Raw genomic sequence first — 13,962 nt, 5'->3', positions numbered from 1 at the left:
AATACTACACTAAAACTAAAAATCTCCCAAATTATAAGACGGAAAATAATTATCAGACGGATTATTTCCTGGGTCTTCGTGAGCAACGGTTTCCTTGCCTTTACGCGAACGTTGTTGCGATGGGATTGGGGCTGAACAAACGTCACGATGGTGTCCATGTGTCTTACACCTACCACAATATAGAGGCGTGGGTTCTTCCCCTCGAGACAAGATTCTGTTGTTTGCTCGCGGACGGCCCGACTGACGTTTTGTCATATGCGGGGGGCGAACATTTATAAGATCTTCTGGTATCTCCCATTCAGATTTATGAGGAAGAGGATTAATCGCTTCCTCGTATGTTTTTTTATACACTTCATTGGAATAACATCGGAAAGCATAATGACTGCAGTCAGTTTCACCTAAGAATTTGGATACAGCAATCACGTGCCCACAGGGTAGTCCAGAAACTTGCCAAACACGGCAACTACATGTTCGATCGTAAAAATTTACAAAACCACGTTTTTTCCTGTCGTCAACATCAAAGGTGTTCAACCCTACACCAGCGGCAGTCCAAGTTCTAGACCCATCAATTTTCTTTGCAATTTTTTTTTGAGCCCACTGGGTAAGCTCATGTCTTTCCTTAATTCCCTCCAGCCGACGATCATAGAACCATTTTTGAACAGATTGACGGAAAAATTCAATAAGTTGGGTTACTGGCAATTTACGATAGTCTTTAGACAAAGCGTTAATTGACTCTGCACTGTTAGATGTCATATAATGATATCGATTGCCGGGACAATGCGCTCTTGCCCACCGTCCAAACCCGATACTTATTAAAGTGTTCCGTATTCTAGGAACTGCAAGACATAGAGTGTGGAAAGCCTCATTAAAATCAGACAACCGGTAAGATTTACAGGTCTTCCACCAGAGGCTCTGGTATTCCTTTTTTTTATTCGACGGTAAACTTAAGTTCACCATTAAATGTCGACAGCAGAGACCATGATAAGCGTGTGGAAACACGTTGCTTACAGCTAAATGTATTGAATTGGCCCTATCCGATATGATCGCCATATCTGGAATTTCACCAACACAACCTTTAAGCTTTGAGAGGAACCATGTCCAAGAAGCACCATCCTCTGATTTGCCTATTCCATAGGCAATTGGTAAAATCTGGTTATTTCCGTCCATGCCAACTGCTAAAAACAATGTTCCTTTAAATTCACCCTTCAAATGGGCAGCGTCTATAATAATAACAGGTCTTAAATTACGCATAAAACTACGAACCTGAAAAAAAAATCAGTGAATGACCATCATATTTTAAGATAAAAAAAATATTATTAAGGTCCATGCCGACTTACCGCTGCACCAATAGCCACAAATACCATTTCAAATCGACTCTTGTCGTCAACCCAAATGTGAGTCACGGTTCCCGGATTCGCCCGCTCCAAATTGTAACAATAGATTGGGAGTTCGGCAAAAGAATCTCTGCTTGTACCTTGCAAGAGTTCTAAAGCATGACATTTTCCACGCCATGCTTGCATGTAACTAATATCAATTCCTAAATTTTGTTTAAAATCGGACTTTATCTCGGTTCCGCGATAAATTCGACCACCGTCTTTTAATTGAGGCACTAAATAATGACCCACAACTTGGGGGTTTGCCTGACGAAAATGTGGGTGTGTGAGCGTCTTTGAACAAGTGTGTTTATCGTTAAAATATTTAACGTAAAATGCGCTATCACCAGCAAAGCTGTATGCCCTAAAACGCCACTCACAACCATCAACAAAACATGACACTTCGTACCGTGATTTAGACGATCTATCAACTTTAAACTCAAATCGTTCTATCAAACATTTTTTACCCAATTCAAGTTTCATTTCCTCTTTGCTATTAAAAATGTGGCCTGGCTCAAACACAATAGAAGATATGCCTTGGGTATTACTCGGTAAATATAATTGGGTACAGTTTTCATTAATTTTTTTATCACTATCATCAAAAGATAAATTCAAATCAGGAACTTTGAAATTGTTTAAAAATGCGCAATCAGAAGACTCAACACCGGGTTCTTGAATGACATATAACTGAAATAATTCAAATGGTTTACTATTAGCCAAATTAAAGAAAAAAACAACATCATTATCATTCATTATATCTATCGGATCTGTAAACGAAGACATCCGGTAGGATATCCGAGTAATATTTTGAATATCACACATCTTTCGAATATAACTTAAAAAAGTGATGTAGGAAAAAGTAGTTTCAACTTCTAAACCACGTCTAATAATACAATCGTGACCGGCAACATACTCCATGTTCCCGTTAACAACCTCCCACTTACCCCCGATGTATATCACACACTTAACACCCATGAGTTATACTAAACGTGACCAAACAATGTATTACTACAAAGATAACGAGAAGACAAAACACAGATGTGTGTAAAAGACAAAAAACAGATGTATATATATATACATACGAAATTATAAATAAAAAAACTTGTGTAGCGGCTTGGATGTGGATGAAACGGCATGACCAGGTTGAAACGGCTTGGCCATAGGTTTAGACGGCTTGGCGGGAAGCTGAAGCGGCTCGTATCCGGGGTGTAGCGGCTTGGATGTTGGATGAAACGGCTTGAGCACAGGTTATAGCGGCTTGGGGGGTAAAGCGGCTTAAATTCAGACTATAGCGGCTTGGAATGGGGTAAAGCGGCTCGGCTTTATCATGAAGCGGCTCGGCTTGGCAGGCGTGGCGGCATAAAGCCGTTTCAGGCAGCATGGACACGTGTCGGCTAGCTGATGGTTGGATTGAAGGTGCATAATTATGGGAGTTCACTTTCATGGGAGGGTGCATTATGCCCGGTCAAATGGCCATTTTCGAAATTGGCTTGGTCAAACGGCTATGCTGGTAATTTTCTCATTTAAAAATGTACAATGTTTGATGCATAAGATACAAGTGGTGTTAGCTTTTATATTGCATTGACTCCCATGCTCAGAGTGTAGTCAACATCTGGTATCTAAAGGCTATGGATTCTGTTTCTAAACCTGGCTACTCGTTCTTAATTGATTGAACAATCATGTCTTTTTTTCTTCCGTTACTTCCTATTCATTTTGACGTCCTTTATAACCAACTTATTAAAAATTCAAAAACTTTAAAATACAAGTTATCATTTTTTTGAACAGCCATATTGAAAATTACGAAAATGTCGGTTGACACCTGTTTTTAAATTTGTCACGCTCTTGCGTCCTTGGAGCGGCACATCATGCGCGGGATGCGTCTTTCAAGCACGTGATGCGTCCTTAGAGCGAAACCCAATAAAAAATGGACACGTGGCCACGGGATGCATCTTTCAAGCACGGGATGCGTCCTTGGAGCACGGGATGAGTCGGCCAAGTTTCTGAAGCGTCTGGCGAGTTGCAGATTTCCGACGAGTTTTCCGGCGAGTTATTTCATTCCAATCTAACAACGAACCGATCACGTTCTTCGATCAACCTGCAACTTCGATTTCGATTCAAATCTGTACCACTTGCAACTCTAAATTCAGACCCGATTCTTATAGCAACACTTTTCAGTTGTCGCTAAAACCTTCTTCTCCTCTTTTTTCTTTTAACACTAGAACTATACTATCTTCGATGACAGTACGATCATCACAAATAAACCTGCAACTAGTTCTATCAGTCGATCACACACTACAGCTCACTCAAGATCTGAACTTTTTATTAGATTTCCGACGAGTTTTTCGACAGCAAAATTTATTGAGGTGTTGAATCATGTTGGAAGAAACAGCGGAGATGATAATGTTCGAAATTTAGATCGGAAGAAAGTAGAAGTCAGAAACCTCCCCGTTGCAATGAAATAACTCGTCGGAAATCTGCAACTCGCCGGAAAACTCACCGGACGCTTCAGAAACTTGCCCGACTCATCCCGTGCTCCAAGGACGCATCCCATGCTTGAAGGACGCATCTCGTGGCCACGTGTCCATTTTTTATTGGGTTTCGCTCTAAGGACGCATCCCGTGCTTGAAGGACGCATCCCGCGCATGATGCTACGCTCCAAGGACGCATCCCGCGCATGATGCTACGCTCCAAGGACGCATGAGCGTGACAAATTTGAAAACAGGTTTGGTCAACCGACATTTTCGTAATTTTCCCTTCATTAAACCAACAAACAAGGCTAGTGCTTCTTCAACAAGAAGCTAAACAAGCAGCAGCACCTGGATAAAAACAACCACCCGCAACATTACAAAGAAAAGAGTTCCAAGCCTCCCAATCTATGTTTACACTTTTAGCTCTAAGTATCCACAAATAACTATATATACATCTTAACATGACCAAAAATCTTCTCCATGAGCACCAGATTGTTTGAGAAAATGGCTTCGTTACTAGCTCCGCAAAGCCGCCAACACGCCACAAGGATAATCGCGTAAATCGCCTTCTTCTGTCTCTTATTACCAAGAATGTTCTTATGAATGGTCAAAAGATCTCCAAAGGAAAACGCAAAAATAGGCAGTATCCCACACCACGAACTTATTTTCTGCCACAGCCTACTCACTACCATACAACTGGAAAAAAAATGTGATCAACCGATTTCGACACGTCTTCGTACAAGCTGCATCTATTTGGACCCACTACTATGTTCCGTTTCACTAATTCATCTAAAGTCGGAAGCCTTTTAAGGAGTTCCAAGCATTCCATTCAATGATGCCATTCAGACTCGACTGTTCCATCAGAATCTACTTTATTGAAGCCACAAAAAAACCCCATCCTCAGCTTTGTTCACACCCATTTATCCCTCCCATTTTTAAACTTGACATTGTAGAGATCCATAATAATGTTGAATAGCTCTGCTGCTTCTTGCCCGCCCAAAATTGTCGTTTTCCAGCTTCAATTAAGACTATAATGCTAATTTTTGACCACACATCTATCCCCACCTTATTTCAGTATTCCCATAATAGGGTCAGGATTTAGAGAAAACGGGGGAAAGTGTGAGAACTATGAGAACGATTATGGATCGTCAGATCAAAACAATCTATTGCCTAGATTGGCGCGATGGCGTTATCGTAAATAACACCAATTCTATTAAGTGGACGCGCTTTATTAAGGGTAAAAGGGGTCTTTTACCGCTCAAATTCAAAACGCCACCAAAAAATGATAACATGCCATTCAAAACAATAAAACGCCATTAAATACAAAATGCCAAAAATTGGTGATAAAACGCATTAGAGATTACAGGAAGAGGAAACAACACAGTAACTGAAATTCAGTTATTAACATTTATCAGAAGAAATTCCCTCCTAAATTACGCGCCAAAAACATCATTATATAAGCAACGTTAAACATCGCTTCCATAATCACTTCAAACTATTATTCTGCAAAAACATCTTTTACCAAAAACGCCAAGTTTAACCAAAACGCGAAAAATGGCAACCATCGTTTGGTGGAGATACACTCCGGCAATCAAGCGATTCGTCCTACGTTTTGACAACAGAAGGAGGGTGCATGTTAGGACGATCAAGGCAATTTTGAAGATGGAAGAAGAGGTACAGAGGGGTATCCTATCGCTTGGTATCGCTCTGGATAACGACTGTCATGAAACACATAAGCTTATGAAAACATTAACAAGGAAATTTGGACCAATCAAACCAGATGGAAAATCGGACCCAGTCATGACATCATGGCGTTTTGATGAGGAAACAGACATGGTGACCGTATATATGACAGCGGAGAGCAGGAAGATTACCTGCTTGAAAACATCATGACAAAGCAGGGGATTGGGTTCATGGAAGAATTGCACAACGCCACTTGTTTGAGCACAGACATGGACTCAAAAATGGCGTTGATGTAGGACATGTTCAAATGGAGGCTTCAGAATCTTCAACAACAAGAAGCCGATGAAAGTGAAAGTGATGACATCGATGAAAGTCTAGATGAAGACTCCGAGGAAGAAGACGACGAAAGTGATGGATACTTCTCGGATAAAGTACCTTCTGACGAGGAGTTTTAATTTTTTTTGTTGGTTTTCTTCTGTGTAATCTTTTTTTTTTCTTAAAATAATTAAATGCTATATTTCTCCATTTAGTTGCAAAACGCCAAAAAAATACAACAAAAAGTTATTGCTTACAAAACGCCAAAAATAATAAAAAATAGTTTTCCTGTTTAAATTTTTTTCTGTTATTGTATTTTGTCATCTTGTTCTACATAACACCATTTAAAAAAACACCAAATTTGGAAGATGAGACGTCTATCACCCTAGAACTGATAAAGCTGAACAAAACAGTAAAAATACACAGTAACTGAAAAGACGGTTACTTTATTATTATCATTTATTATAATAAAAATCCCGCCTAAACTACGCACCAAAAAACTCCTATAAGAGAGAGGTCTTTACACAATGAATTGATCACACTCAGAAAACAAATGCCATGTTCCCTAGAAACCACTCACTTTTAACACCAAAAAAATAGTTAAAAAAACCACAGATGGCAAAACTTTCACTGAATGGATTGTTCTCTGAGGTGGGTATCTCTATAAGTTTTTGCTGAATGAGATGGACAAATATTCAAGAAAAAGAGACTGATGACAGTGATATGTCATCATGTGAGCTTTGTTCTTGATGACTATATGCATGGCATGAAGGGATCAATACCAGTGTAAAATCCCTTTTTTGGACTCCATTATTATAAATAGCATTCAAGCAGGAGTTAATCTTCAATGACATGCCACCAAAAAAGAATATCACATCAAAAAACATGATGCCACTAACAAGCTTCGTCTAAAAAGACGGGCGTTATGTAGGAAAGTTGGCATCTAACTAAGGTATTCAAAGGTTCAAAACGCCAAAACAAATTCAACAAGAAGAGACTAATGACGGTGAAGATTTGGATGAGAAATTAGATTACCATTTTTTTTTCATTTTCTATTGTTTTGTTATCTAATTATCTGTTGTTTGTTATCTAATTCTCTACTAATAAAATACATTATTATATAAAAAGCCAAAAATTACAAACACCAAAATGCTAATAGTATAAAAACTGTGAGAACGGATGCTGGCAAAGCACCTTGTCAATGTATTAAACACCAATAAAAATTGACTAACTGCCATAAAAAAAACATTTGGTTTTATTGTAATCTTATAAAAATATTAATGAATTGTAATGAATTATTAACAACGCCACAAACGCCAAAAAATTGACCAGGGAAACACTATAACGCCAAAAAATTATCTATGTGACACAAAAACAATTAATTCAACGTGACAGATCTAAGAAACAATAAAACGCCAATTAGTTAATGAATATAATTAACGCCAAAATAATCTTAGACGCCAAAAATGAAGCAGCATGTTACGCAAAATTGGGAAATAAAAGAAGATTAAAAAGACAAAAAAACCCCTCACGCCCTGATTATATCCCACGCCACGTGTTGGGCCAGGATGCGTTCTCACCGTTCTCACACTTTAGGGCGTTTTCTCCTGATCCCGTACCTCCCATAATACTTGTTATACAATGCTTCCCATACGTTGCTAGATGTTTTATGGTGTTTCAGAAAATGTATCATATCGTCTGTGATTGACTGTTGTAGCAAATTGTACATCTTCTTTTCTCGTTCATAAAGAGTTCTTGGTTCAGCTGTCAACTATGAAATTGATAGTGGATCTCTAGTTGTCTCACGCCAAGGAACTATAAATTCTTCTTCAATTGTGATCCATGCATCCATATTTGTAGCTTGAACGTAGGTTTCAAATCTGCCTTTCCAACTTGGGTAGTCTTCCATTCTTAGTAACTTCGGAGGTTTGTTACTAGTACCCATCATGTCATCAAGACTCAAACTATGATTTAAGACTAGTGGGTGGTCCATCTACGGCAAATGCATTTAACTCAGCCATTTTGTTAAGTCAAACACTTAGAAGAAAAAAATATTTTCAAAAACTATGCTCCTGCGCGTATAACTCACCCAAGCGTATGACCAAGTCAACGCGTATGACTGATACAGTCAATTATCCTTCGCTACAAATTCAAACGTTAGATATATTCTTGTATCTGTTACTCCTGCGTGCGTATGATTCGTACGCTCAGACGGATGAGTCGTGCACTTAGAACAAGCATGGAATGAATAAATAAGCACCATTTTTGACAATTTTACGTGTTTCTAGATGAATTTTTATGTAGTTTTCTGATATTTTGTACAAAAATGAAAGAAAATGCTTCTGAGATGAAATTTAAAACTCCTTTTCTGTGAATAAACTTCAAATTGTGAAAGAACTAAGTTTTAGCTCGAAATCTTCACTTCCAAACAAATACACAAGTAGATATTCTCAGTAGCTTTGATACCACTTGTAGGAATGTTGAACTGATGCACTAGACGTTGAAAATGTTGAAATAGTACACATTGTAGGAAATCTGTGGTATAATATTATTTTTTTGAACCCGGTTCATATATGTATATATATATTTCTTACAAAGATTAGTCAAAACACTTTTGATAAATATGTATACATATATATATATATATATATATATATATGTTTAGTTAAAATAAACACATATATACATTTTAAGGCAAACGGAAGCATAGATAACAATATATAAAAAAAATATGAACACGTTTATACCAAGGAGTATCCGCAATGGAACAAGATCACCAACATGTGATCGGAGTGTCGTGCTCCGGTCAAAGATAATATTTATAAACCCAAATTACCTTTAACAAATAGCTAGTGGTAGGAAGGGGTCGAACCACGAAGAGTATGTGGTTTGCGAATGGACTTGATTGATTATAAACGATTGTCACACTTATGAAGCTTACTAGATTGTTTTCATGAATTTTGGGTTGTTTAGGAAGTGGGTCGGAATGAACCGACAATTTGGTTTTTAATTAGTAACTAACGAGAACTTAAACAAATGCACGAAATTGTAGTTGATAGTTTTAAACAAGATAATTAAACAAGGTTCACACCCGGTTCGGTAATTGCAATCCTAGGATTTCTACACGTTTTAGATTTGATTCAATTGCAAAAGTGACTAACGAATTTAGTGTTACAAGGCTTAGGTGCCAATAGCTATCAACGTTACAAAGTACAGACAAAAATGCACTTCATTACCAAGAACTTGTAAACTCTAACCTAGACAAGGCGTAATTGCACATAAACATTTCATAAAGCCATATTTAATCTTTACTCGACAATTTATGAATTCAATACAAATGCAAGACAATTGTCATAAGCTTCAATATCAAACCAAGAACAATGTTAAAACAATAGACTTACAAAAACCTACACCGGGGTGAAACCTCCAAGAATTTAGCCGATCATGGAAAGACGAACGCTATCACCGAATAAAGGAAACTTGATATTGAACATCTTGAATCTTGGAAATGGTGAATGATGATGATTAGGGTTTGGGTTGAAGGATGGTGGTGAGTGATTTGAGTGATATATGAACTAGGGTTTTAGGAATGGTGGTAATGATGAATTGAATGGTTGATTCCAATGATTCGGATGATGGGTTGGTGTAATGGATGGATTGGGAATGACAGAGATGAAGGTTTTAGGCTCCAAGAATGATTTTCAAACTCCCTTCCAAGTGTAACCCCCGAAATGGGTCAAAACAAGCTTTAAAACTCGTCACCAACCAAGAAAACCACAAAAATCTCGTTAAGCATCAGGAGGTGGCGTCGCCTACGCCCCTGGTGGCGTAGGCTACGCCTCACAGAAAATCCATTTGTCTGTTTTTGTGTTTCTCGCTTCCGATTGACCCGTTTCGCGTTCCGGTGGTCCGTTTTTCGTCCCGATAATCCGTAAAGCTCCCGAATAGCTCATTAAACTTCATTAAACCTACAAAACAAAATTTTAATTAAAAGTAGGCTATTCGGAATTAAAACTCATGTAAAAACATCAAGTTACACTAATACGAACACCGGTTTTCGACCACGTATCACATCCCCACACTTGTTGTTTGCTTGCCCTCAAGCAAATCTGTCTTTCACTTTCACGTGGGTTGAACGAGAAACACACTCCCCATTCCCGAGACAAAGGTTAAGGTCAAGGTCTGATGTCAGTTCAAACTTTTTTACAATTTTCGACATATTTAGCAATAAGTGATTAATCATATAAAAGTGGTTATCCAAGATTAACCCGCCATTGAAACTCACACTTCATGCATATCCCTGACAATGTTCACTCCACTCGGTTTACAAGTTGGCTAATTTTCATGATGTATTAGCACTTTTACAAAGTAATCACTCAAAACCGATTAGAACACGTACCCGCATAGGCTTGCAACTCAATCATTCTCCATCACCGAACACAAATACTAAGCACAAGTCAAAAGGTCTTTGTAAGGGTTGTAACGGGGCTTGGCTAAGGGTAGGAAGTAGGATATTTAAAGTGGCTAAGGTGATGAAAATTCGATTTTTATTACAAACCACTAAACTAAACAAAACTCAATATAAACATCAACTATGAGGCAACAACTTTCGCCTTCTATTCAACAACCAACTACTAACACATCTTTTTGTGTTTTTCTCAACGCTTTTTCATTTTTTTTACATTTTCTGAATTTTTGCTTTTATATATATATATATATATATATATATATATGAATAAATCACAACAATACAAACTTAACTCCTATAATCGAATCTTCATCACACGGGTTTAAAAAGAAAAGGCTTATGGTTATAGACTAAATGGGTCGTCAAACGAAAGGTTTAGGCTCAAAGTTAGCTACTAAGGGATAAATTTTTGGGTGAGAATAGAAAAATGGTGTAAAAGGAAAAGGTTTACCTAATGCCTTAATCATTCTCGTGCTTGTATTCGGTCTATTGTCTCAAACGTATCAAAAGATGCAAGTTCTACAATACATGACTAATGGTCAACTCAAAAAAAGAAATATGTGTATATATAATGTATACAAGCGGCTCAAAATCTCATATATAACGGGTATGATATGTGACACGCATGATATGTTTGTTACTTAGGCGGATTATTCCCAAATAACCACCCGCGAAATACCAGTCATGCTATTAATTCGAACTTGACCATGACAAAAGACCAAATGGGTTATGTCATCCCTCGTTGACTTAGTTACTTGTGCTTTTAAGATTACTTTTGAACCAAGAAATTTTTGAAATATTCCCCCATCCCCACACTTGAGGTAAACATTGTACTCAATGTGTAGTGTTTAAATAAACGGGTCAAAAATCAAAAAACTTTTACTATTCCCTCATCCCCACACTTGAGGTAAACATTGTCCTCAATGTCTAAGAACTAGAGTTTTTTAAATCGCACAAGGGATGTGACACGACTAACTTCCCAAAAAATTTCACCCCGGAAAATAAAGTACAGATTACATTCCACTTATTTGCTGACTAAAAATCAAAGATAAAAAGAAACGTATGCACCTGGTATTCGCTAGTTCCTCGTGTGCTCTTCATCTTTTCAACAAAGCGGTAGTCTCACGAAATAATGTACCTACAAATCTTAACCCTTGTGTAGAAGCATGCTTCTCACAACCATTAAAACTTGTTAGTTACCTAGTTCTACCAGTTTTATGAAAATATTACCAAGTCATACGTTAATTTACTTTGATTTATATGGAAAAATAATTGACAACAACAACAAACCTAACTCACTTTCGTAGGAATCACGATTGCATTTAGCGTATGCAATAAGCCCTTTAACACCCTCGCTATAGCTCGGGAGGACGAGTAGGTCTCGTGGGGGTTATATAGGGAACACACCCACAAAGTTCATTAACCTAGTAACCGAAAATACTAGACAAAAGAGGAAATAACAAGCAATAATGAAAAACTAATAATATACAACAACATAATACGTACCTCGCCATCACCGCTGATATTGCTCATTCAGATCCACAGGTGGGTAAAGGTTATTTGGGAATAATAGATCTCATCATATCTTACCATAACAAATAACACTACAATTTGGGAGAAACTCAAAATAATATGAAAAATACACACCAATTTCCTATCAACTAATTAACTGGAATGTTAAGAATCAAATTTTAAAGAAATCGGTTGTTTTAGGTCCGAAAACCCGGGTCTCCCACATAGCAACAATTCAGAAAGCTTGGTGCAAATCTCTCATCCAAATAAATCTTATACAAGCTTTAACTGAAAATCACTTTTGAGATTTTGATTACAGCCCAAGCCAGCTCATAAACAACCAGACTCTTTATACAGCTGACTCCAAAACGAAGAAACAAAAAAAATTTTCAGCGTCTGCTTGAACCGAGCCGCGTCGGCTGTCACACCCCTCCAAGACCCCACCCCGCCTTGGAGGCGTGACATGCCCAGGATCATAGCCACCAATCATATTGAACAACGTATTTAAGTAAATAAAACCAATCACAATACAATTGGTGTCAAAACATAGTTTGAGTTTACAGCAGAAGCAAAACATAAGTTTAATATAAGTTTTCCCATAACGACGACGCCTCCCAATGCAAGCTCCTTAAGCTAGGGACCTAACGACCTGCAAGGCATGTAACAACGAGTCAACAACAAAGTTGAGTGAATTCACAGTTGGTTCACTGGCTTACTAGTCCGTATCGCAGTCTCCCAGACATGTGTGCGAAGGTTAGTATTCGTATCGCGTCGCATCGCATCGCGGCCCTACAAGCATGTGTGCGAATGATTAGTGGAGTGGCATCCTACCTCTGGAGGATGGCCGTGCCTTGTAGAAAGTTCGTGAACTCACCTTTGCTTTTGCTTTGCTCGATTTGCTTATCTTCTTTGATTGTAAGGGTATGGGAATTAGCCTACTGATAAGCCTAATAATCTAACGCACACGAATTTAGGTAAATAACCAATACAGCATTTACGACAATTCACGAGATTAAACCCTCACAACGATTAACAAAGTGCAATACTTAACAATTCAACGGATTCACAACGAATAACAGAGCATAGTCCGAAATTGGATAATACTCAAATATTCAAGTCGAAATCACGACGAATAACAAAGTATAAACTCAATTTGAGTAGCACTTAAACAATCGTTGGATAGTTACAATCGATCGGACGTTGAATCGTAATAGCGATCGAATTAATACCCTGAATCGTAGCAGCACTTCGTGATTGTGTGTGTTTTTGGAGTGTTTAGACGATATCTCAGCCTACAGAGAGAGTTTTCTCGTCGTTCAAATGCCAAAATCTAAGTCCCAAGGCCTGCTATTTATAGCCGAATTTTGGTCTTGCTTACGGACCGTATGCCATATCCCTTACGGTCCGTAAGGGACACCTATAATTCTTTGGCTTGCCCTCCACGGGACTAGCCTTGATGAGTCAACAGTTTTGACCAATTAGATTTCTACAACGAGTTATGTGGATAATCATCAAGTAGGAAATACTCCCCTTGAGTTTTAGGGGCCCTGATCCTAATTCTGATTGTTCTGGAAATCTTAGGGTTTCTGCAGAATCACTTGGGTTTCTCAATTTGGGTTTCCAATTAGACTAATTAAAATAATAAATAGGACTTTTAGTGAGAGTTGCTACATTCTCCCCTCCTTATAGAAATCTCGTCCTCGAGATTTACTCGCATAAGTAAGGATACTAGTACTAATCTTTTATGCTCGAGAAACTTAACCTGTCTTCTATCTAAAGTGGTTTCTCAACAAATCTTAAAATTTTCATTCACTTATATGTTTTGAAGAGGTACTATCAGCTATTCGTCAGATAGATATTTCTTAAAGTTGGATACATGAAATACTTAGGGAAGACTTAATCCTTCGTTGTAACACTTAAAATGAATATTATAGAACATCGTAAAGTATTGAGTCTTGCACTTGGAGAGAAGCATCGTTGCGGATCATTGAGCACTATACAGGTTATAGTCTGGTTTTTATCAAAAAGCTTTTCCCTTTTTAAAACCAAGTTCACTATAACCAATGGCTCTGATAACACTCTGTCACACCCCTCCAAGACCCCACCCCGCTTTGGAGGCGTGACATGCCCAGGATCATAGCCA

At 38.0% G+C, this 13,962-nt stretch overlaps 1 protein-coding gene across 1 annotated transcript; it reads right to left on the bottom strand.

Moving 5' to 3' along the window:
- Nucleotides 1-15: 15 nt before the first annotated feature.
- On the bottom strand, nucleotides 16-2,348 carry LOC110895088. Its single transcript, XM_022142376.1, has 2 exons — nucleotides 1,338-2,348; nucleotides 16-1,263 (listed from the first exon to the last, which is right to left on the bottom strand). The coding sequence occupies exons 1-2, from the start codon at nucleotides 2,346-2,348 to the stop codon at nucleotides 16-18; spliced, it is 2,259 nt and encodes a 752-aa protein (XP_021998068.1).
- Nucleotides 2,349-13,962: the final 11,614 nt, after the last annotated feature.

This window comes from Helianthus annuus, chromosome 2 (assembly GCF_002127325.2).
Source record: "Helianthus annuus cultivar XRQ/B chromosome 2, HanXRQr2.0-SUNRISE, whole genome shotgun sequence".
NCBI classification, from domain to species: domain Eukaryota; kingdom Viridiplantae; phylum Streptophyta; class Magnoliopsida; order Asterales; family Asteraceae; genus Helianthus; species Helianthus annuus.
This window is presented reverse-complemented; position numbering and strand designations above follow the sequence as displayed.